Genomic DNA, 26815 nt, shown 5'->3' with positions numbered 1-26815 from the left:
GGAGCAGGAGTGTCAGACTCCCGGCTGGAGCAGCGGCATGGGGCTCCTGGGCAGGAGCAGGTACTTCGGGCTCTACAATTCTTTCGACCCCAAAAGTTCAATGTACACCCCCCACTCCCCCCCCCCACCCCCGCAACCCTCTGTGGCATTTTTCAAACTCCTGCCATTTTTTTAACCCCTTGGATAATCCCATTGAACCCCCAGGGGGCAATATTGACCACTTTGGAGACTTCTAATAAGTTATTTAATGTAACTTATTCAATGAAGGGTGGGGTGAGTTGGGGGGGGGGGCCCAAAGTCAGGGCGAACCTTACTAAAGCTCAGCCTTGGGGCCCGGGTGGTAGTTAATCTGACACTGAGAGCAGTGGCCACAGAATATGGATTTAGTAAGTAAATACTTGGTTGTTAAATTGAGATTTTCATTTGCATTCAATTCACCTTTAATGTTTAAATTGGAATGATAAACAAGTAATAAATATATTGCCATATTCTCCCAGGAAATTGGGTAACCATCTAGAACAGATTGATTGAAGTAGTATCACTATGGAACTGATCTCTGCTAATAAATTTGTTAAACTAAATTAATATACCAAGAGCCAGATACAAATTAGCATCCATAAATCCATTCAGAGGATTGAATATGTGACTCAGAGATTGGTGTTCAAAAAATGAGAGGGAGCCACTCCATTGGGACAGGCTTCATTTGAAGTGAGCTGCATCCATTGTCATTACCAAGTCAAGCAACTAGGATTATAGATAAGACTTTAATCTAGTAAAGGGCAATTTATAGTGAATGAAAAATTAGGAACTTCGAGAATGAGCAAAGAAACAGTGATGAAAGAGATTGTTTATCTCAATGTGCATACCTTTCATAAAATGATATACGAATTAATGGTATATATAAAATAAAATGTTCAATCTAATGGCTGTTATAGGTTTGTGATTACAAAGTTCCAGGGATGTGAATTAAATAATCATGGTTACATAGTTATTAGAAAGTAACAGATGGAGTACCCCTGATATTTAAAGAATTGGATTAAAAACAGTCAAGAGAAAAGATCTTTGCTCAAAGCAAAAAAAAAAATCAGTTTGGGTAGAGCAAATGAGCAGCAAAGGAATGAAAATATTAAATATGTCTCCAAGAAGTACCAGTAATGGTTAGAATCAGAATTTATTGTCATGAACAGGTCATTAGATGTGTTGTTTAGTGGTAGAATCACAGTGCAAACATTTCTATTAACCACATTTCAAAATAAATAAATAAAATAGTGTAAGAAAAAGAAATGGTCAAAATGAGGTAATGTCTTTGGTTCATTTTTCATTCATAAATCTGATTGCAGAATGGAAGAAGCTGTCCTATGCCACTGAGTGCATGTCTTCAAGCTCCTGTACCTTTTTCTCGATGGTAGCAGAGTAAAGAGGGCATGGCCTAGGTGGTGGGGGTCTTTGAGGATAGAGGTTGTTTTCTTAAGACATCGACTCTTGCAAATGTCATGGAGTGAAGGCTGGCATCTGTGATGTTGTAGGCTGAGTTAACAACCCTCTGGTATATTTTCCTGTCCTGAGCATCAGCACCTCCATACCAAGCAGTGATGCTACCCAACGTTTTTGAGAGTCTTTGATGACATATTAATCTCCTCAAACTCCTCATAAAGTATAGCCACTGGCAAGCCTTCTTTGTGATTGCATCTACTTATAGGCTCTGGGACAAATCCTCCAAGATGATGACACCAAGGAATTTGAAGTTCTTGACGCGACCCACTCCACTGCTGTCCCCTTGATGAGGACTGTAAGAAATGGTGTTAATCAGGAAATTAAAGATGTATGTAACAGTTTGCGATGTCACAATAATCATGGGGATTTTAATCTGCATATATAAGAGGCAAATCAGTATGTCAGCAGTAGTGTGGAGAGTAAAATAATGGAGAGTTGAAGAGCTTGTTTTTTTCCAGCACGCACATTAAGGCACCAGTGAGGGATTTAGATCTATTTTAGATCTCGTACTATGAAATGAAGAAGGATTAATGTATGATTTTTCCCAGTGAAAAATCTTTAATTGAGAGTTGTCATTATAGAATTTGTATAAAGATTGAACAGAATCAATTTCAATCCAAAATTTGGATCTTCAACCAGAATAAAGCAAACCACAAAGGCATGAGTTGTGAGTTGGTTATGAGTTGGGAAACCACATTAAGAGGAATGTGAGTTAATTGCCCATATGTTTTAAATGAACTTGTACATTGTGTATGGGCCATTTATCTATCTTTCAGGCAAATGATAATTCAGTTTGGTAGGGTGCTCAGAAACCCCAACTATTCTCAATATATCAGTGGCCCCGATGAAGGGATTCATTCTATCATGCATGTTTACAGGTGATTCCAAACTTGATACCAGTATGGGCTATGAGGAAGATACAGCAAGGTTCTGTGGACATTGTCAAGCTAAACGAAAGGGTAAGGACAGGGCAGATGGAAAAGCACAAGGTCATCCAGTCTGGTAGAAGGTTGAAAGCCAATGCTGCTCAAAGAAACTTTCAATTGGAGAGTCACCAGATAAATTCTTGGCATGTTGATTTAAGTAGACTAGCCCTGTAGTCTCTTGCTCAAAATAGTATGATTGGTCTCCATACGGTGTTTGAAGTTAATGATGTGAAATTACTAACTTATTTTCCAATCAGAGTGTTTAGAAACAAAAGATTACACTTCAAATAGTGTCTGCCATTCAGGATGGAAGCAATAAGAAATGACTTCATAGAGAGGTAGAACAAAGTGGAGGCAGTGTCAGAGTTGCTGAATGGCAGTCTTGCCACTGGTGCAGACCCACGGAGAGCAGGGAGCAGAGACGCTGCACTCCTCTGCAAAGTTCAACAACCTAGTCCACCATCCGCTCTGAGCAGGGTTTAAGTGGCCAATGGTGGTTTATATTTAAATCTTGTGACCATGGGGTCTGGGCTCAAGATGACAGTGCCCATGTTCGGCAGCAGTCTCAAAGGGTCACAGACTCTGGGGAAGCAGAGGAGTGGTGCAAGGCACCAGTAATGGGGAGACCACCTTGTGTTTGAGAAGGAGAAGCAAAGGAGATGATCCTATGGGACGGTGACCAAAGCAGCAGTCCAGTGTGGGGCTTTGCAGCTGAAGAACACACAGATGGCGAGCTGCTGGTGACTTGAGGTGAGGAACCCATGCAGACTATGGGCTGATGATAACTGCTGTTAAGGGACCCACTGGGCTACAGACTGCTGGAGATTGGCTGAAGGGATAACATGTATCGGTGCCGAGGGGGCTAAAGGCTTGCTGATCATCTTGCAGGTTTGGATCTGGAGCTTGGGTTGCCGATGGTTTGTGTAAGCCCAAATGAAGGTGAATCCATGTGCGCTCAGTGACTCTGGGGCTCCCTTTTCCTCCTTTGTCTCTGACTGTAAGGGGCACCAGGCAATTTCTGCAGATGGTAAATGCAATTTCATATGTGACATTTTCCACACACCCCCCCCCCCCCCACCATTTTCCACTTTATTTTATTTGTGTGGGACTGTCCCTTTAAGAGACCAGATTTAGCAAAAGCCTACAGGTTTTGGAAAGTGACTGTGAACAAGCACCAGGCTTCAGAGACAGCTTGTTCATACATTTTGCACAGTGAAGGGGAGAAGCCCTGAAGCAAAGACCATGTCACTAGCTTCTTAAAATGATGGTGCACATTTTGATAAAGAGGCCATTTTAAGAAGTCAAGAGAAACTTCTCTTCAATCTCCTTTGTGGGATGGAGAAACCCACTTGGCCTCATTGTGTTGCTATAGGCAGAATTGACAGATTTCCTCCTTTTGCTTACCAAGGGATGAGAAACCACTTCGACTGACCCACAAAAAAGGTTTTAAAGTTGAAGAAGAAACACTGTACTCGACTGACCCACGAAAAGGGTTTTCTATTGGCAGATAAAATATTGCACTCCACTTCGACTGATCTGTAAAAGGGTTCTAATTGCTGAAGAAGGCCTTCATTTAAAAGGGACATTTACCTGAAGTACCAAAGCAAGGATTTTCGTGAGTTAATCAACCTTCTGTCGCCCCCAGCCTCTTTCACCCACTTTATGAACTGCTCCTTCCATCTAAGTATGTCTCACCATTTAAGGCCTGTGAGTCTCCATCATTTAAAGCCTGCCTGTCCCATCATTTTAACATCTACGTGTATCACCATTTGTCTAAGGCTTGCATGCCTCAACCATCTAAAGCCGTTGTGTCGCATCAATCTCAAGCCCATGCATCACCACCAAATTTCTGAACTTTGAACTTTAATTGCCTTCCCAGAATTGAGCCTTGAGCTGTAGTGGTTTGGTGTATTCCACGCACACCAATATAATCGGGTAATGTTAACGTTTAAGTTAGATAATTGTATACAAGTTTAGATCTTCTAAAGTAGCTGTTACATAATTGTTGATTAATAATTGAAAATATTATTTTATGTACATCATTGAAGTCCTCTCCAAGAAGGCTGTAGAGGTTCAGATACTGAGTACATTCAAGGGGAATGTTGATGTGTTTATTTTAAATAACAAGGAAATATAGGAATCTAATGTTGAAAGTGGTGGTAAGGTTGAAGATCAATCCTGATCATGTTGAATTGCACAGCAGGTATCAAGGTCTGAATGTCCCACCTGCCCGCATTTCTTGTTTTATGCTGTCGGCTGGGATTTGAAACCATCTAATGAGAAGTGAATGATATTACTGAGCTGTGGCTGACCTATAAAGTGGGTGAAAATTAACAAAAGGACACCATGAAGTCGACATCAAATTTACAAATTTATTCTAAAATACAGCTTTTTCTGTTAGACTTTGTCTTAAAATGGGGAACTAATCTATAAAATGCATTTTGAAGGATGATCGATGACACTGTGTTTTGTGAGTGTGTCAGTAAAGCACACGTTGATGAGGAAGAAATGGACAACACTGTGTTTGTTTGCCGATCATTGTTCTGCACTGCTGAGGGTTGCGGGTGGCACTCAGGGAAGATGCCATTTGGACCTGCAATATAAATGGTATTTCTAGCTAGGTTCAACTTGACTGTCTGTGTACGTACAAGTTATTTTATCTCCTCCAGCCTGATGCATGTCCTTCATTGCCCAGATTATGTCTGATAGTTCATAATTCCAGAGGAGTATGTTAAAATTATTCTTAAAAATATTGATATTATTAGAGAGTGCAATGTAAAAGAAAATTACTATTTCTCTGTTATAGGCTGGGCAGGTGTTGAAGTACAAAAACTGCAGGTTTTTTTATGACTGCATAGGCGTATCCAAACAACTTTTCAGCAATTTATCAATTTTGCATGCATTTCTCAGGAATGTCTGCAGCCAATGTTCACAAGATGACTGGGGAGATTCATGTCTGATTCCCTTTGTTTGCAGAAATTTTTTTTCGATGAATTCATACCAATGTAAATAACCTTGAAAAAACCATGGGCCATGGTATAATGTTGTTTTTACAATGAACTCATTTCATGAAGTCACTGAGGTCCACTATTAGTGTTTTATTTGAATTCTGTTTTTATCCCCCTGAGTAGCTTTAATAAGTAACAAACAATGCAGTTTAATTTAAGTTAGTAACATTATTATTTGCTGTAATATGATATAAATATTCTATTCAGAAACAGAAAAAATACACTGTGCTTCGTGAAACGTGTCTAATTTATTTTCCATCTTGGTACTTGTCAAATATAATCAACAGGCTTCTTGAAGTGACGGAATGTGATTATATATTTGCCATCAGTCCCAGAACATTTATTTTTCATTAACAGTTAAATGCATACATGAAACATATTGGAAAGGGTTCAGTGAGTTCTTTTTTCTGGACTTGAATCTTACATTGATGAATTGATGCAATCAGTGTCTCGCAAACTGACGGCAGCAACCAAAAGGCAAACATTATATCATGTTGCAGTAGCTTAGCAGATCAATACAAAATCTACCAGTTCTATGGTACCACACAACTACGTAAAATTTTGCCCATCATGATAAACAGTACAAAAGCTTAAAACAATAGTCAACAATAGTTTGTTCAATCCATCATATTTTCTAATAAAAATTTAATTGTTAAATATGCCATTATAATCCTACCAGGAACCCTATGTTTCAATTGCAGATTTAAAAAAATATAAATGTTATTATTTTAATTAATATTTATGACAGTACACCACTACTTTTATTAGGGTTTCTGTAATTAAGAATGACAGATCATGTACAGATGCAAATCCCAGTTGGAGCAAGCATTAGCTCAGAAATTTTAACATTTAAGGAAATCTCAAAATCCCATTTAGCTACAACTAAATGGTGGACGTTAGGTAATCCTGATGGCTGAGATCTCTAATTATATCCCCTTCCTTTGCAGAACTGACCACATCCAGCATCTTAGCAATGATTCTTCTTCAAGAAGGCCTGGCACTTATCTATGTGCCAGCAATATCTGATATGCGCAATGATCCGTTCATTTGAATGGGAACAACAACCTGTGAGAGAGGGGGGAGGGGCAGGAGCTAAATATTTGAACTCAAAAATTACCCATGTTGAAATCTGGAGCAAGCATCGAGAAGTTGGAGGGACTCGGGTCAGGCAACGTCCGTGGGTAGACGTTGTCAGTCAATGTTTCGTGCCTGGGCCCTTCATTGAGACTTGTGCTTACTTGATTTTAATTTTAAATTAGTTAGAATTTTTAAGATGATTGTTTAAAAAGCTTTATTTTTTTGTTGACTATCAAACATGTTAAAAAAATTATTATACAGTCCCCATTCGCCCCATCAGCATCATCAATCAGTCAAAATATAGAGATAAGGAGGAGAATCTCATTAAGTGATGTGAGAATAAAACCCAAGTCTCAATGTGAACAAGACAAAGTAGGAAATTGTGGACTTGAAGAGGACCAGGGACCACCATCCTCAACTACACGTTAATAGCTCAGTAGTGGAGAGCAATGTTTCTCAGAGTCCACTTAAAAGTGACCTATCCTGGACACAAAACCTCTCACATGTCAGGAAGGTGCATCAGTGACTACTTCCTTGGAAGGCTGAGGGGGGCAAGGTGATCGGCCACCATTCTGTCAATTTTCAATGGGAGCATTCTGGCTGGCTGTAATAGTGTGGTACGATTACTGTAGAGCATCAGATTGGATGACAATCCACAGGACCACAAAAGTAACAGAGGATCACTGGGGTCACCCTCCTCTCCACACCCCTTCCCTCCATCAATGGGATTCACCAGGATCACTGTTTAAAGAGGGCTCAAAAAAAATCAGTGAGGTCCCTTACTACCCCACACATAGCATCTTCGAGCTACTCTTGTTGGGGGGAAAAAAATGCAGAAATATCAGAGCCAAAACCAACAGGCTGAGGAACAGCTTCTTCCCATGACAGTGAGACTGTAACTCTACTATTTATTATAAATATTTATTTTAACATATGGAAATGGTATATGCATCATTTGACTGGAGAGCGGTATTTTGTTGGGTACAATCAGATGACAAATAAGCTCAAGCTGTCAGAGCATTACTGGTAGGAATCGCTGATCCACCTCATAGCATATCTACTGGGTGTTTCGGTTCAGCTTATTTAGTCCACCATGCTTAGGGGAAAGATTGGGGAGGAGATGCTAATCCTAGGTGTTCAGTCTGGCTAGTGGACTGAATTCAGCAAGACCTGGTGTTTGAGAGTCAGAATTGAATTTTCTGGATCTGAACTGGACAATTTTTAGAATGCTGAGGGTTTTTCAAATTCAGTTGAGGAATGTAATGTAGTCAACTCGATTAGGTGCAGTGCATTCACTAGTAAAATTTTAAATGGAATTTTCAAGCCCATGTTAGTTTTTTTCTCTGCAAACTAATAACCATATAACCATTTAGGAATTTCAAATCTTCCCTCTGTAAAACAACTGAATTTTGTATATTAAAAAAAAAAGTTATTCTAGCAATTTTCAGTGGTGGTGAAAATTGGGTGAAAATTTACTTTGAAATGAGGCTCTTTTAATATGACCTATACATAAGAAAAAATATGGAATTTATCCATTGAATGGAATTCTTCAGAAATTAATATTTGAAAAGCATAATCTTACAGATCTTCTATCTCCTGATAGAGAATTACCTCAGTTAATTACAGATTAATGCTGAGCAAATTCAAAAAATTGGTGGCATTGTAAAGTTTGCAATTCAGTAGCTTGTAATGACCACCTGAAACACATTCATTGTTAAAAACAGTATTATACCTTGGCCAAAGATACTTTTAATGTTATTTAAACTGGTCTTGACTCATTGGGGAAACAATACAGTGTATGTATTTTCAGTGTCAGCTAATGCACATTGGCAGAGCTGAGTCATTGGTGAAAACTCAATGTAAAATTTGTATCCATAAAAGTTATGGAAAACTCCTGTGCTGTCTTTAAGATGGAAGTTCTTTCTGCTTGGGAAAGTGTTGGAGACGAGTATAATTTCTATGTTCAAAAGACATTTGGACCGGTACTTGTATAGGAAGGGCTGAGAGGGATATGGGTCAAATGCAGAAAATAAAATTCGCTTCAATAGACATCCCATATGACATTTGGTAGGAGGTAGTATTTCCATGCTGCATAATTCAATGAATATAAAGTTATGAGAAAATTTCATCAGATATTGGTTACATGTTATATGATGTGTTATTACAGCTAGGTGTTTTAATCAGTATTATATTTTGATCATCAAAAACTTAATTGGAAAACTATCTTGAACACTTTTTTTGCTGAATGCTGCAATTAGTAAATTAATGTATTAAATATATGGAAGACTTTTTAAGAAAGAACACTGGAAAGAACTTTTTGCTATGATTATTTTTAAATGGCTCAAGAGAAATTGGAAAAATAATTTCCTCAATGATAACTGAAATCACTAAAAATTACAATAAATCTTTGGATTATATTAACTTGATTGATTCATTTTTGGAAGAAAACCTATAGTTTGTGATTTATTCCTTCCTTGACCCTCACTAAATTAATTGGCTCTTAATTTGGCACTGACCCAAAAATGAATATCGTCACCATCTTTCTGAGTCAGATAGTAATGCAATGCCTGCCTCTCAAGTCCTTGTTTTCTTACAAGAACAAGAAAATGAAATTCTCACGTTTTTTCCCCCTTCAGATGCAGAATACAGTGAAACACAATCAGAAACCATCCCAGTCTCCTCTTCAGAAGCCTTGCCTCATTTTCTTGTTGAACCAGAAGATGTGTACATTGTGAAAAACAAACCTGTCACTTTGGTCTGCAAAGCAACACCAGCCACACAGATATACTTCAAATGCAATGGTGAATGGGTACATCAGATGAATCATGTCACAGAAGAAACCATAGATAAAGTCACAGGTATGTCAACACTTCCCATTTCTGACAGTGGCATTTACTGTGAGCTTTTTGACCAAATGTGTAATTAAGGTGCTTTAAGGTAATTAAGGTGCTTTGTCTTGGATACAACTTAGCGCTGATGATTAGAATTCATAAAATGGAGAAATTAGAATTTGTAATAAGAATAATAATAAAAATCAAAACATTTAATTATATCCTCCCCAAACTTTTCCAAGAACTAGAATTACTGGAGAACAGATTTGATTTTGAATTCTTCAACTTTAAATTAGCATGGATTTTCTTGCTCTACATGTGCTGGACTTGTCCCATAGCCTTGCTGCTTACCACACATTACACTGACAAAGTTGCATAATGTGTTTCTAACACTTGCAAGTACTGATTTGGGCCACCCCATTTGTTCTACTTCTGAAAAACTAACTGAAACATCATCCATTTTCGTGCATAAAGGCTGCATAACCAGTTGAAGGAGTCCAGCCTTTTCTGGTGAAATAAAATCATTTGTTGTAGCTTTCCCTGAAAAGCAGGAGGTGCACCAGTTCTCCATCGTATTTCACAAGGAAACCTTGGGCATGCCTTCCTGTGTCGTGGTCTCGTACTTCCCTGCGCCGGCCGCCGCTAATGATGTAAGCGATACGATGCGCGAGAGTAATAATGAGCATGCGTGGGTGTGTTAAGCGTCAGTATATGGGTGATGAATTCCAGACGCAAGATCACCCGTGTGGCCAGAGAAGTTTAGTTGGGTGGTGTTTGGGGAGTTGAAGAATGCAGTGTTGTGTCTAGTGAATAATAAAATGAAAGTCCACGTCCTGGTGTGCTGAATTAAATGAGTGAGTGTATTTTTTTTTGTTTGCAAGCTGTGGTGAATCAGTGTTATTACCTGTACAATCTTTCTCCTTTGCAACCCCTTCAAAAAACGAATGTGAATCATAACCAAGAAATAAACAGAAAATGCTTGAAAGACTCGGTAGGTCAGGCTGCCTCTGTGGGAAGAGAAATATCAACTTTGTTCAGATTTTTAGTCTTGCTATTTATGACAAGATATCATTAACCTAAAACATTAAACATTTAACTTCCCACAGAGGAAGCCTGACCTAGATTTTCCAATTTCTTTTTGATTTGGCAGATAGGTATTGTGATCTTCATCACATTCTTACTCACCCACCATCAATTAAATTAAATTTTATGACGGTTTTGCCTAATTTACCTCCTGTTAAAGTTCAGGGTTAGCTAATGATGTGTGATGCATTGCTATAATGTGGGACAACTGATCTTGAGTAATAGTTGTGTTTGTGTACCTTGAAGTCCCAGAGTTTCCTTTGTTTCAAAAATTTTCTGCATTTCCATAATTACCTCCGTCTTCCTCAACAAATTACTTCATCCCATATGTCTCACGATCACTGTAAGCCATTTCAAGCTGTTGAACATACTGAATGTTTGTCTTTCATTCTTCGTAATAACTATCCATAATATCTCCAATTTATAGATTCTTCTGTGACTATAAACTCAAATTTTCACAATAAGAGGATTTAAAAGCTGATTTACTTTCTTGATTATGCTCAGATTCTCTTGTTACTTTTGCTCCTTTTTTCCCATGGGGCTTAATGCTCCCGATTATATTTTTAGATTGCATTTAATCAGTCCTTGTAAATTGAAACATGAAGTTGTTAACCTGAAACATTAACCATTTTTCCCCTCCACAAATGCTGCCTAACCTCTTGAATATTTGCAGCATTATTTTTATATCTTGCTGTGACCTGATTATTGTATGAGCTCACACCGGAGAAACTGTGTTTATTGATCAGTGCAGCACCACGCCAACAGATCTGACTAATGTCTCTGAACACAAGGAACCTCAATTGTCTGAGGTACGTTAATTTCATGTACCTACACAGAGCCATGATAACTTGGTTAACAAATCATCCGTTTCATGGGGGTTACAGATGCCCTCCATAAAGGTTCTCAGAACATATACAAATACATTGGAATAGTAATTTCTCCAGTGCTCTAACACAAAGTTATGTCCATAACTTGGAGACCATTCCTGCCAATTAAAAAAGGATGAAACAGAGCAAAAATAGTTTCATAAATTAACATGTGTAACTAAGTGACCATCATATTTAAAGCAGCAATATTTCTGTGAAAAGTTCACAGAAATATTTAAGTGATACCAGTTTGAGAAATGGATTATTGTTACCCTGGAGTTCTGAATTGTTAGTGTCCTTCAGCTGACTTTAACATCTGCTGCATTGACATTGACAGGCAAGCAAGTTTGATGTAACAAGTTACTCTTTCCTATCAATATTTTATGCTCTTGGAGTCAGTTTTCAACTATTCAGAAAATTTGACAATGTGCCAGAATAAATGATGAGACTCAGAAGTAGAAGAAACATGGTGCATTTAATAACTTGTAGAGAAAAAGATCCATAACATAAAATATGCATGACCTAGAAATAATGACAAACTTAAATTGGGGAAGCAGGAAAAAGTGTGTGGAAGAAGAGAAGGATATTTTGCATATCTTTCAGATGAAGTGTTTCAAACTATTTATTTTTTTCTAAATAATCCAGAATCAAAGCTGCTCTTGAGCAATCTAACACTCGCCCGGGTCCTCCATGGTTGCAAATCCAATTGGAAGTCTAAAATGGATGACTGGAGCTGGCTGAAGCCAGATGTGATCATTTCCACTATGTCATCTGTATGCTCCTGTGCAACAGCTTGGAGCTTCTCATAGAGTTCTGAGCAAAAATGCATCTGGTTTCACACCTGCAATGTTCAGAGATGGTACTTGAAGGCACCAACAGCCATGATTGATGATCAAGATTCTGTTATCGACATGTAATAAAAACAGTGAAATATTACACAGGACTGCCTTTACTCTGTCGTAAGGCAAACAGATTCTCCATCAGCAGAGACTGCCGAATGCCTCTTACTGTCAGAGAAAGAGAAGCAAAAGAGAGTTCCCACCCCCACAGAGTTACCGAGTGGCCATGAATTCACCTTCAGTGCTCCTGCTGTCTCTGCAGCTATACAGAGTCCAGTCCAAACTATCAGCAACCTGAGCTCCAAATCTCCAACATGATTCAGAACTCTTCAGTGCTCTTGGCACCCTCTCAAATCCTGGTTCCAATACCGGGTACCCCTTCAGCCAGTCTCATCCCAAGGGAGAGAATAGAAATCAAAGTAAGTTGGCTGTGCAGTGTGAATCTAGGTTGAGTTGGCCATTGGGGATGTAACAGAGAGGATCACTTGTCATGAATGGTACAGTATAATTGATGAAGTGACATGGTGGGGGGTGGGGGGGGGGAAATAGTGCAAGTGGCAGAGTGGAAGGTTTGAAAGTGGAGGTGATAGTTAAAGGTGGAGATAACTGGGAGGAGAGAGCAATGGAGAGACAGATTGCAGGAACAAAAGCAGAATGTAGAGATGCAGTGAAATTAAAGCAAGTTCATGCCTCATATATAGTAATGAGTAGGAAACAATTACCGGTACACTTCTTTTGTATAGTCCTCTGTTGTCCATGTGCTCCCTTAGTTCCAGCTACCAGACAGACTTCTGGTTACACAGCTTCCTCTGAAGTCACTGACCAAAAAAAGAACTGGCTTGAACCAAACATCTAACCTGTAGACTGCTCACCAAAGGATCTTTCTCACTGTGGTAGGCAATAACGTGGCAATAAAGTTAAATTACACTGGGCAACGATATATTTTTTTCCAAACGGTTTGTTTCCAGAAAAACGATTGGGAATTATGATAGACAACTTCATGTTGAACACAAAGATAATTTCAAATTTGCAGTATCATGTAGGAAATTGAAGAAACATTAGATAAACTTTTATTGAACTTAGCATGTTTAATTGTGTAATGACGCTGACTCATTGCATTAGTTCAACTGACCTAAAAATGTTTTGACCTGTTTTTCATTTGTGCTCAGCATCTGATGTTACTCACGTCAGTGTCCAACAATGCTCAGCCAGAATTGATGGGTTCCAGTTGCCCTGATACTGCTTTTCCATGGTCGCAATTACCTGGTGAAACATTTCACTCTGTTCATCACTGAATGCACCAAGATCAGGAAGAAGTCCAAGACCAAATGCAGAAAATTAATTTTCAATGACATTGCACGTCTGGTTTTGAATGCTTGAAGTAGACTTAAAATATGATAGGAATCACAAAACGGAACGTGATAGGGGATTTTTGTGGTGATTTTCTTGATCACCAGCCTAAAATCCATAAAATCCACCCAAAAGCGTATAGGAAGAAAAATCCATTGTGCAATGTTATTATTGCTACTCCTTCGTTTACACATGTGCTACCAACCACGGGTCACTCAGAAATTTACATGTATTTTCAACAGGAGGCACTGGGCTACAACTGCATAAGGACAGGCAGGCAAACTTCCCCGTGTGACCTCAAAGACCTGCGGCTGGACAGGGCTAGTTGTTGCCAGCTGAGGTTGGGCTGAAGAGGGTTAGCAGAAGATTTGATAGCTATCCAACATGCAACACATTAGAATGGCTTGGGACCATTGTGGGCCAGTTGCAATATAAATTGTAGATATTTCAGCTTGACATTGAAATCTTAGGGCACTAGTCTAATAAATCTGTATACATTTAAAAAATTAGATTAGGTAAATGATCAGGATTAAGTTGTTTCAAATCCTTCTAATGAGACAGCAAGCACTGATTTATTTTGCTTGTATCAATGTGATTAGATTGTTTTTTAAAAAAACTTGCTGTTCTTAATGGTAAAATTGACTCATTATGAACAAGATAATCACTCAAAATTAGCTTCCATTGATACGGTGAGATACAGATGGTGCGACTGCCTCACAGCTGTACATATTAGGATTCAGTTCTGACCTGTGTGGACTTTACATGTTCTCCGTGTGATTGTGTGGATTTATGCCAGTGTCTTCAATCTTCTTTCAAAGATGAGCTCATCAGTTAATTGGTCACCAATTATTCCTTGTGGTAAGAGCTGAAGAATCAAACCATCATGGGTTCAATAGGCCAAACAACCTCGTAAATCATAGAATCCAAACTGAACTTTCTTATTTCCTGTGTTCTGAACATTAAGCTGTCTTGAGTTTCTTACCCTCTTATCTATTGGTGTCACAAAATATTCCCCTAAAAGTATGAACTGAAGTCTAAGGTGAATCAGATACAAAATTCTGAACAATAGCACATTAATTTATTCTTAGTTTTTCATGTTCTTTCATGACAGAGTTGGTAAGATTGTAAGCAGAGATGTTGGCTTTTGTTTCCCCAGTAACTCCTATAAACCATCTGGTCACTTGTGATTGACAAGTTTCTAGCCTTTGAAGAGCCCAAATATATGCCTTAGAGGACTATTTAATCCTCAATTCTTTTGACAAACATTTTGACACATCTACTCTTCACAGCTGCAGATATTTCTTAACATCCCATGATTCCTGTCATACTACAGGAAGTTTATCCTTGAATTGAATGGTGATTATGATTATTCCTTTGCCATTATTACTTAATTATCAATTTAATTATCCTGATGAGGTGAATCCCTTGTGCATCTGAGTCATTCCTATAGCAAGTCCATGCATCTGTGTGTGTCTGTAAAAATGTTAACAGCTCACACACATCATCCAAGTGAAGGCTACTTAACACACTTGAGGGGATTTTTTTTCACCTATAAGCTATGTTTGTGAACGAGATATTGAAGAATTTCACTATGTCTGGCCCAATGTAATCAGTATGCAGGAGTAAATACTCATGGTCAAGTTCAGCCATTGTACATGTACAACCTGATGAAACAGTGTTGTCCAGTCCTCAATGTCACACATGGTAAACATATATGATACATAAGACAAATGATATATATGCACTGAAAGATATATACAAATATTAAAATAAATAAATATTATTGTTGAATAAATAGTTGAGTCATATGAGCAGTTCATCTGTTGTTCACTACCTGTGGGAGGAAGCTGTTTCTCATCCTGGTGGTTCTGGCTCTGATACTCCTGTTTCTCTTTCATCATGGGAGTAGCTGGAAGACGGTGCATGTGGCATGATAGGGTCCTTGATGGTTTTGTGACCCCTGTTTAGACAATGATCCCACATGGATGGGGGTGTTGTGGTGGGTGGTGAGATGGAAGGGAAGCTTCAGTAATTCTCTTTTCTGTGAAGCAACCTGTCAGGACGATAGAGCTTCTGCAGAAAGTTGACAGGATGGTGGCTGGTACTATTGCCTGCCTCAGTCTTCTTATGAAGTGAACTCATTGTTGTAACTTGCTGACAAATGAGATGTTTTGGGTCCAGGATAGGAACCTGTTGCTCCATACTCTCTCCACTACAGAGCTGTTAATGTGTTGTGGAGGGTGGTCCTCCTGAAGTTCACAATAATCTCCTGAGACCTTGACTGAAAAATGTAATGTGTTCAACAAGTTATTTCAGTGTTTTCCATCTGTAGCAAAGTAGAATGGAAGAATGCCATTAGATGTTACCATATAATCCATCCTCCAGCAATGAAACTATTTAGTGAAGCAGCCTTTATGTGGGGGTAGGCTGCATAGAAATAGAGCAATAAATAATCTGCTGGAGGAACTCAGTGGATCAGGCAGCTTCAGTGGGAGACAAAGAATGGTCAACATTTTGGGCAATTGCCCTTCATCAGGACTGGTTCTAGCATCTACTGTCTCTCATGAAATTGAGGAAAATAATAATGGAAACAACAGGTTTGAGGGACTGCACGATGAGATAGATTCTCTTTCTTAAGCTTTTATCCTCATTTTCTTTCGCTTTCTGTTATTAATTCTCAAACCATATAGATTCAAGATTCAATTTATTGTCATAGTAATAAAACAGGGTCCTATTACATGAAATTCATTTTTTGTTTTGCCTGCTGCAAGGCAGATGGATGAGCCACTGGCAGAAATTGCCTAAGCACTTCTTACAGTCAGACTTAGTCAGAGAAAGAGAAGCAAAAGAGAGTGTCGTCCCCCCTCCCCACCCCCCAGAGTCACAAAATATCTGTGGATTCCCCTCCAGGGCTTACGCAGCCTCCACAGCCATACAGAGTGCAGTCCAAACTATTGGCAACCCGACCTCCAGATCCGAACCTGTGACACGGTCAGGGACCCTTTGGCACCCTTGGCATCCCCTCACATCCCGGTTCCAATACCTGGTACTCCTCTGGCCAGTTTGAGCCAGACACCAGCAGTCCTCAGCCCGGCACGAGTCTCCCGACAGCAGTCTCCAGCACACTGCAGTTTCCGTGGGTTCTTTGCCTCAAGTCGCCAGCAGCCCGTCGCAGAGCTTTCTCACTGGTCCACTTCTGTGGTCGAATTTTCGTGGGTCATCTTACACATGGGGTGGGGGGGGGTGTGATCCTCCCATCCTCTGGTGCCTTGCTCCAGTCCTCCACTTCCCCGGAGTCTACAGCCCCTCATGGCTGCTGCCAATTAATAGGTGTCACCATCTTGGGTGCAGACCCCACAATTACGGGATCGCAAATAAAACCACCAACAGGCCATTCCAAACACGTGTGGAGCCAGTAGCAGTCGACTTGGTGGCTGGACTCTGCGAGAACACTGTATTTCTGTTCCCTAATTCCCTGCGGGTCTGCACCAGTGGCAGCACTGGTGCTACAGTGGTTCCGTCAGCACCCCCATCTTTACATCTCATATAAGTGCATCTCATTACTAAATTGATGCATATTTTAACAATCCTTCATCCCCTCTTCCCAAATGAGAATAGTTTACATCTGTCTAATATTTAAATGAGGCCTGACATTTAAAATATCATAAGATGAGAATTCCTTATGTGTATACCATACCATTCCTGAAAATGCACCTATTTCATAATTAAAACCAGGCCAATAGATTCTGTATATGCTTATAATATTAATTTTTTCTCTGAAATTTAGAAGAATGAGAAATGATCATATTGAAGACAGAAAATTCTTAAAAGTAGATACAAAAAATATTTTTTTCCATCTGAAATGTTGATCTCCAAATCTAACCCATAAATTATAGAAGTGGTTATGCCATCTGCCTTCTGAATTGTTATGCGTGCACATTATCATTTTTGTTTTGGGGAGAAGAACATCTTTTTACAGTCTCTCCCCATTCAAATAATAGTCTATATTTTGCTTCTTCCAAACAAAGTGCACTACCTCACATTTACCTATACAATATGTTACAATATGAAGACCGCAGAGCCCACCTCACTGACAAAAGGCAAAGGAGGAAAAACCCAACACCCAACCCCAACCAACCAATTTTCCCTTGCAACCGCTGCAATCGTGTCTGCCTGTCCCGCATCGGACTGGTCAGCCACAAACGAGCCTGCAGCTGACGTGGACTTTTTATCCCCTCCATAAATCTTCGTCCGCGAAGCCAAGCCAAAGAATGTTTCCCCATTTCTGAAAGGCCTGGGACCGGACGTTGTTTGGTTATTGGGTATTTTTTGGTTAACAGAATAATGGCTTTAAACAGGTCAGTAGCATCAGCAGTTAAAGAATAACTTAAAAACAACAGCAGGCTTTTCGAGTATGAAATAAAATTTAACACGTACCAAAAACAATTTGATCTCTGCCTACCATGAGGCCTCAGTTGTTATCAAAATGGCACCAATAGAGCATCAGAGCCCTACATGGACAAATTGGGTGATTTAGTTTTTCAATTTGTGACATCACGTCATCACAGCAAAAAGGTTCGGTTAATGGATCATTTCGATTAACAGAACTTCATGTAAGGAGAAATGTACTATATTAAACTCCATTTGCCAAATTTTTGCCCAACCTATCTACAACCAGTTATGATGTCTAAATTTCCTCATTACAGCATGCTCCCTGACCAATTTGTTCTCAACAAACTTGGATATCTTCTGCCTCCACTTGCAGATAGTAAATATGGACCGCACAGTGATCCTTGTGGTACTCCACCTATTACATCTTTCAGTCTCAAAAAAAACAGCCATTTATTCCACTCTGTCTTTGATATGATAACCAGCCTTCAACCCATGTTAACTTACAAATGTTTGGGCTCATCTGTCATAGTTTTTATATGGCAATTATCAATTTTTTTCAGGAAGTTCAAATACACTATCTCATTTAATGATTACTAGCTGAATCCTGAAAGATTGATAACAAATTTGTCAAATATGATTGATTGGCTATTTTCCTTAAAATATAGACTCTATCATATTCTTGACATTCTTGAAGTTAAGGTGCTGGTGTGTAGTTTCCTGCTTTCTATTTCTTTCCTTTCTTGAACATCAGCATAAGATTTGTGGTTTTCAACATACCAGTATATTCACAAACTCACCAAGTTTAAAAAAATTCTTCAACTAATGAATTTGATCTTTTTGCTGCCACTTCCTTTAAAATTTGTGTATGTCAATTATTAGGTTCTGGCATATTTCCTGACTTCAGCATCATCAGTTTATCTTTTAACTTGACCCTTGTGTTAGGAATTGCTAGGTTCTTTTTTAAGGCTTGTTGATTTGTTATCCTTGAAATGAAACTCCTCCTGCAGAAGCAGGATCTATCATTGCTCCTTGTGGTCCAAAAATATTCACTATTGCTTCATTGCGCTTCATGACCACAGAATTTTGACTGGAGAACTTGTACAGACATAATGAAATTAAAAATGCTCATGTTATTTCAATGAAGCATTGTACAGGGTAATGTAAATGTGAGTTTTAAATTATTGGCTTTAAATGTGTCATTATTATTGATGCATTTGTGTTTGGAGTCAGTCACTTCATTACGTAGTGATTAAATAAACTTTCATTGATGCTTGTAATTTTGTTCTTTTTTGAGATCACAAGAACATTTTTTTTGTCCCAATGAGCAGTGCATTGTGCCATTACTATTGATTTTATAAAGATATTATTTTCCTTTAAGAATTATTTCTGTTGATGAAAGTCTAAAAATCCATTCAATCATAAATTTGATAGCAAATGCAAAAGATACAGCTCTTGCTGTGAAAAATTGAACAGGAACAAACCAATTGAACTTTGCAGAGCATATTGGGCAGCACAGATTCATGGACTGAAATGGCCTGTTACCATGCTATATACCTATAATTTTTTTAAATCTTGATGGTGTTGACTTAGGAGTGTGAGGGGCTGCAGTGGGATACAATAACAGGATAGAAATGAAAATATCAAGATAGTAAATTTGTAAAATACATTAACTGGCCTATAAAAGAGGAATGCAGTTATTTGCCTCCCTGTTCCAATGGTTTAGATATAAATTGTATCAAAATAATTTAACTATTTTTAATCTGATGCTTTAAAATGGGAAAGCACATGATTGGCTAAACATTTTGGACTATTTTCATTAATGTGAACTAATATGAAGAATAGTTTTTAAGTGGAGCATCACACAAAATGCTGGAGGAATTCTGCAAGTCAGGCGCATCTACAGAAGGCAATATGCAGTCAACAGTTTGAGTAATAACCCTTTTCTTGGGATTTTGTACGTCGTTGCAATTCTTCCAGCATCTGCGGCCTTTCTTATTTGCCAATGCATTTTAAAAGACTTGTTCACATCACCTTGAAGGTCTTGTTATGTTATTGGTAGTGTTCTGTATGATTAGTGTAGTTAATAGAAATATTGTAGAGCAAATTAATAAAGAACTTGCTTGTTGTTTGAAGCACCAGGTTTCAAAATTAATTTATGTTCATCAGTTATTGACTGGATCTGTTTCATTACATATCTACTTCCAACTATACATACTCTATTGTAAAGGAAATAAGAGAGAATAAACACATCTATTTTTTTTTTAAATACACTCACTTTTGAAATATCAAAAAATAATTCCTAATTGGCAAATAATAGAGAAATTTTGAAATAAATTAGAATGATAAAATAATTAAATGTTTACTTTAAATCACAGGATTGTAAACATAAATGACTGAATTGAGCTCTAATTCTGAAATGTTCTGAATTTATTCAAAGCTACATTGGCAAACCAGCACAAAGTATTCATTGCTGCTCTCTATTTGTCCTATATGGACTTTAATCTGCTGGAGTTCACCAACCTAAAATATTGAACCATCAAAATGGTTCATTTATTGTTTTATTAATTTTGAATAAAAATGTAAGTATCAGTCCTGATAGAAATTATCTTTTTCTAGATGAAATTTGTGCAGCCAGTATACCATGAACACACGAAACTGTTAATTTTAAAGACCTGCACGGATTCGACATTCTAAAATATGGTGGTTAAAGCAGAATGCAGTGTGCTGAATATTGCAATGGAATAATTTTCATTTTCCATGCTCCAAATAAATTCTCACACATTTGTGCTTTTAAGGGTCTGGACGCACATATTTTTTTGAAAAATAAACTAACCATTTAGTGTGAGCCCTCTCTATGAGAGTGAGACCAGATTTGAAGTATTGTGTGCTGTTTTGGTTATTTACCTACAGGAAAGATATTCATAGAATTAAAAGAATGCAGAGAAAATGTTGTAGGATATTGCCATGATTTGAGGAATTGAGATAGTTGAATAGTTTATGACTTCATTCCCTGGAACCTTGAGGGGAGATTTGATTGAAATTTGATGGGTACAGATAGAGTAAGTGCAAGTAGGGGTTTTCAACTGACATAGGTGAAGAGTGAAAGGGGAGAAGTTTAGGGGGAATATTAGAGAGAATTTCTTCGCTCAGAGTGTGAAACAAGGGACAGTATGAAAAAGGTTGCCAGCTGAAGTGAATGTGGGTTTAATTTTAAAATTTAAGAACATTTTTGACTGGTATATGGATGAGAGGGGTATGGGGGGTATGGATGAGTCCAAGACAGGGCAACTAGACTGAATAAAAGCTGTGTCATCAGAAGTCTGTCCAGAAGGGCCTGTTTTCTATGCAGTTATATTGTTCTAAAATTTGTATTTTATGGAATTCCTTTCATTGTGAGATGGTAATTCCCCTCACCTTGCAATGAAGGAAAATACTTAAAACAATCAATTACAATGAAATTATAGACATTGGTCTCTTAGGAAAAAAAATAGAAATTACTCATTTTACATCCATCATGAGAATTTCCCATTTCGTATCTAATTATCTCTCTACTCCATTATTGGAAATATTTGTGGATATAATTTACACCTTCACTACCACACAAGGTAACTTCTGTAATTGATGATCATGTAATTTACCATTTAATCAGTGAAGGAAAACTGATGTTCAAGAATTTTAAAATATCCTTGCTATTTTCATACACATCTGTCAAGACATTTTTATAGTTCCATTATTATTTTTTCCCCTTTATAGTTTATAAATGTGGGTTGATTTGAATTTTAACAGCCTTGCATTTGTAATAATGTCCCCTTAAATTATTTATTCCACCAGGAAACGCTTGATTTTGTGACATGCCCTTTACATTTTAATGGTGAGTGTAACTAGTCTGCATGCTAATGAATGTTCTTTAGTCCCTAGTTTATTTGCCAATGTGGTCATTTAAATTGTTGCAGTTAGCTTAATTTTTACGTAACTATAATTGGAGTAACTGAGTGAAGTATCTTGATATTTGGTTCCTTCCTTCTCAATCTTTTTATCAAAACAGTAAATTGGTTCAAGCTCATCGTTGTCCTACATCAAACTTCACAATTTCCACACATACCACAAAAGAAATCTATGTAGAGGATCATCTTGATGTATAATGACGATGAAATGAAGCCATCGTGTGGTGAGTTCAGAACCAGATTTGCTCACAAACTTCAGCATTAGAAAAAAACTTTGGCCAAGTAGCATTTGTTGATTTTTGTGATTTGAAAATTTCTGCTATTTGGAAATATTCAAAAACTATCAAAAATAATTTAAAAGAATGAAAACACACTGCTTAAAACATATAAACATTTGGGGATAAAAGCACAATTTCTCCTATCACTTGTAGCTATCCTTCTCCATTTGATGCAGTAAAGATTCCTCTATGTCAAATCCAAGCAGGCACATGTAGTTGAAGCAACTTCATTAGAAGAACAGGGAAATCCCTGCACTGCATGCTCTCTTGCCAATCTCAATAGAAATTCACATCACGGCACAATTGCAAAACACTTGACTGTAATGTGAGGATTTCAGAAATCCAAATGTTGCTTTTGGCTATATGGGGAAATCTTGGCTGTTACAAAGGTAGCTGTTGTTTTCTTGACTGTTATGGTTTATAGTTACTCTAAATCCCATTATCTATTTGCCCTTGCTTCCATAAATTAGATTCCCTGTAGATTGTATTGATGGTCATATTCAGTCATAAATGGTAAATATGTGATCACTTTGATCTTCTCCTGAGAGCCCCACTAGTCTAGAAGGCAGAAACTTCTCTGTGATGTTGTGAAACAGATATGTAACAACCAGTAGTCCAGCTTGTCGTCTTGAAGAGCCAGATTAAATCAGGCCTCTCCTAATTGTTCCAAAAGGCTGAAATACCAGATAATGTCCAGGTACATCATGCTAACAAGATAAAAGCTCAGGTGACAGCAAGTGGCCCTCACTCACCAATGACCTATTCGCTGTTTAGGTTTCACCAAAGACACTCAGCTCCAGACCCCATGCCAGCCTTGGTCCAAACGTGAGCCTAAGAGCTGAACTTCAAAGATGAGGTCATTGTGATTGCCCTTTGCATCAAGGTAACATTTCACTGTAGTAACAAGGTATCTGACGCGAGTGAAGTCAGTGACCATCAAAAGGAAAATTGATGGCTGGAGTCCTATCCTGCACAAATAAAAAATGTTTCTCCTTCAAGATCAATCACTACAGGCCCATGGAATCACTGCAGGGGTTCCTCGGTGTGGTGTGCAAGGCTTCAGTTGCTTTACTGATGAGCCTTCCTTCCATCATAAGGCCAGAAGTAAGAATATTCATAGATCTGGCAGTGTTATATTTCATTGGCAATTCCTTAACTAATAAAGTTCTCCATGCCTGTATCAAGCAAGACAGACAATGATCAGGTGGATGCAGATGAGTTACAGGAAATTTCTGCAGCGTACATGTTCTGGGCAATGATAGCCTCCAACCATCTGCACTTCACATTCAGTGGCATTACCTTCACTGAATTCTCCATCACCATTAACCTCAAAATCAACTGGATCAACCTCATAAAGACAAAATTATAAGAGCAAGTTAAGAATCAAGATTCCTTTATTGTCATGTTATAGTACAGAGCATGTAATATTACACAAAATTTCCTTCTGCTTGCTGTGAGGCAAAGAGTTGCTATTAGTGTTGCCCTGCACCCCTTACAATAAGAGTGAAAAAGAAGCAAAGAAAGAGTCATTGAGTGTCCGTGGATTCACCCCAGCGCCCCCCGCAACCTCTGCAGCTGCACAGACCCCTGTTCTATCCACTGGCAACATGAGCTCCAGATCCAAACCTTCGATACAATCAAGAAGCCTTTAGAGCTTGAGACCGTTTGGGAGCCCTTCCTGCCATCAACACCTTCTTGAATTGCGGTTCCGATACCTGGTTCCTAAGATGCCACTCATGCAATGACCCCACCAAGAAGAGAAAGCGAAGCAAAAGAGTGTCCCTACAGAAATATTGAGTGTCTGTGAATCTTGCCACTTCCTCTGATGTCACCGCATGCTGCACTCCTATAACTCCTTAGCCACGAGGTCCAGGATCCAAGTCACCATCTTCACCCTTTACATCTGAACCCTGAATCCGATTCGGAAGCTGTAAACACCCAAGGCCCTTCAGGAACCCTGTTTTCCATTGGCATCCTCATGAATCCTAGTCCCGATACTTGAATCCCACAACCCAGTCTCCGAGGCTCACAGCCATATGCAATGTCTTCATTTGCCAAGCCCTGCTGGTCTGCTGCTCTTGTCTCCTAAGCTCATCTCACAAGCTTCTCCTTGGCAAAGTGATGTTCTCCCACTCTCATGCCCTGTACTGGTCCACTGCTCCCCTCAGAACCTGCAACCAATATGGTCTGTGCCACCAACCATGGACACTGCCCTCTTGAGCACAGACCTCCTTGGGTTCTCCAATATTGTTTCTTTAAGGAAAAACTCTGCTGGCCCTATTTTAGTGGTGGTTTAAACATGCATGTGGCTATTGGCACATTGACTGAGCAGTAGGACACCATGGAGGAACAGTGGAATACTTGTCTCAGCTTCCTACTCTTCCCAAATCCACACCAGTGGCAACATCACTGTTACTGCAGCTGCAAAACTGCCATTCAGCCTTCATCAATGGTGCTGGGGAAAAACCTGCTGAGTTCTTCCAGCAATTTTGTTTTTTTGCAGATCCCTGAAATTGCAGATCACCTCCTGACTCCCCAAAGCCTTCCTACAAGGCACAGGTCAGACAAATGCTGGAATTTGCTATCCTTATCAACCCTAGTGGTGATACTTAGAAGTGGCTTTTATGCAGGCAAAGGGCATGGTTAAGAACATGCAACTAATTCCTCCAGCCAATAGGGCAACGTGCTGGAGTTAGACATATGAAATATGGATGCCAGTGGTTGATCGAGTCTCCAGGAACACAAGGGACAAGAAGACTGCATGCTGCAAGATTCAAGATAAATTTCTCTCCTGCTCAGATGAGTTGAAGATGCTCAAGCCTGACCTCTTTTAACATTGATATCATTTGTATGTCAGCTACATGGATTTGACAAAGCAAGAAATTAATTCAGTGATAAGGTGTTGCAAAGTGATTGCATTTACCTGAAGGAAGAACAGCTGCGATGGGGAACTTTCAGGTTCCACAGCTGTTCTCCAGATATGTTAGGGCCTTTTAACCTCTGGGATTATGGACTTCTCTTGTAACAGTGTGCTCCATCTGTTAAAACCTGTATTGTTTGCATGTGGTGTATTTGGTGCAGAGTTGCATTAGTCACGAATGCCAGTTGAGGCCACTGAACTCTCTGTGATCATCTTTGCAAGAGGGTGTCAAATACAGAGACTGAATGTCATGAAGTGTGCCTTGTGTGCATGAGGGGACCAATCTTGGCATATAAAACTGTTGCCACAAGCAATAGAATTTCTAGTCTCATCTCTTCAAAGTAATTTAGAATAAGTTCAAATGATTTTTTAAATTTTGTCACGAAAATAGATTAATCATGAAACACATGGTAGAATTAATTCACTGTTGCAGACGCTAAATCCATCATGTAGGAATGTATATTCCTTGGATGCTTCTCCTGACACCAAGTTTGAGAGAAATTAACATATGAAGATTACCAATTTGCAGGTTTAATGCATTTAATGGTGGATTATTTTCCACATTCTCTTTTGAAAACTGCATCACCCGAGCTGTTATAATTGAAGGTGAGCCACTAGAAATTTGGTTTGTCAGAAGGCATTTTGAGGACTGTGATTCAATTTCAAATGTGTGGAAATTCTTGAAATTTCTTTGAAACTGCCTGAAATCTCTGCTACATTCCTGTATTTATATTGCATCCTATAGGCATTTGTGCACAATGAGTAATGCCAATTAGAAAGGAATACATGATGCTTGCAATTCTGGATGAAATAGTCTTTCACTTCCAACTCCCTATTGATTGGCCTGCCTTATAAATGCCTCTGACCATCAAAGGCTTTTACAAATTTATTTAAAGGATTTTTAAAAAATTACTTATTGTTCCTGAAATGTGCTGATTATTTTCTCCCTGTTGTGGACAAGTCAGGAAAGTGGTGGAGGTTAGATGCCACTACAGCTGCACTTTGCATTACTCTTTGACCAAGACCGAGCATGGAGTTGAGCGAAGCTCCTCCACTTTACACAAGGGAATACCATCTGCTTGAATAGGGTTGTTGGCCAGCGTGGAGTTTTTTCATTGTCGTCATTCATTTCATTTTTTAATATATTCAGTTGTGTTTTAAATCAAATTATAATTTTTTTAATGATTTAAATCTGTTTCAACTTTTTTTTTCCCAAATATATCCTTTTATCTCAAGATGTAAAATACTTTGCTTGTCAGGGCAGATGAAGATTTGATGTTTCCTCTTGGGTGTAAAGAAGTGGGAGTCATATCTCAAAATAAGTTGATCAGGATTTCAGTACAGAGACGAAGAAAGATCTTCTCACAAAGAGGATACTGATGCCTTGGAATTCTCTACCTGTCATAGTTGTGGTGACTCAGTTGCCTGATATATTCAATGTAGGTTGATAGACTTTGGGATGTTAATTAACTGAGGGATATAGAGCTCGTGCAGAAAAATGATCAGCTCTGATTTTATAATATGGTGGAGCAGTTGCAAGGCACTCACGAGCTTCCTTACTGCTCAGGCTGGCCACAGCAGGGCTGTTTTGAGCTTGATCGGACCTGTTCAGTTGGAAAAAGTTAGTGATGCTACAGGAGATGAATGTGAGCCTCAGTCCAAGTTGAGTGCAATGTGGTGCATTTAATAAAATAAAGCTTAAAAATCCCAGTTATCTACACTTGTCTTTCTTAATCAAGATTGATGACCCCATTCCAATGAATGGGACATACAATGCAGCCTGCCATGTTTTTCCAACAAAATTCCA

General features: G+C 38.6%; 1 protein-coding gene across 17 annotated transcripts in view; it reads left to right on the top strand.

Moving 5' to 3' along the window:
- The window catches only part of unc5a (unc-5 netrin receptor A), a 301205-nt gene that overhangs the window by 113219 nt on the left and 161171 nt on the right, over window positions 1–26815 (top strand). For 12 of the 17 annotated variants that reach the window (XR_011344851.1, XR_011344852.1, XM_069898688.1 and 9 more), the window contains exons 2-3: window positions 2373–2453; window positions 9142–9363. Coding sequence is in view for 15 of the 17 variants with exons in the window: in XM_069898688.1 (XP_069754789.1) it covers window positions 2373–2453; window positions 9142–9363 (303 nt within the window). In the remaining 2 variants the exon portion in view is untranslated. Of the gene's footprint in view, window positions 1–2372; window positions 2454–9141; window positions 9364–21697; window positions 21738–21911; window positions 22035–26815 lie in introns of those variants that run through there. The other 5 variants (XM_069898684.1, XM_069898683.1, XM_069898685.1 and 2 more) reach the window with 3 other exon arrangements.

This window comes from Narcine bancroftii, chromosome 9, assembly GCF_036971445.1.
Source record: "Narcine bancroftii isolate sNarBan1 chromosome 9, sNarBan1.hap1, whole genome shotgun sequence".
In the NCBI taxonomy this organism is placed as follows: Eukaryota; Metazoa; Chordata; class Chondrichthyes; order Torpediniformes; family Narcinidae; genus Narcine; species Narcine bancroftii.
The sequence above is the reverse complement of the archived record's forward strand: the minus strand, read 5'-3'. Positions and strand labels throughout refer to the sequence as shown.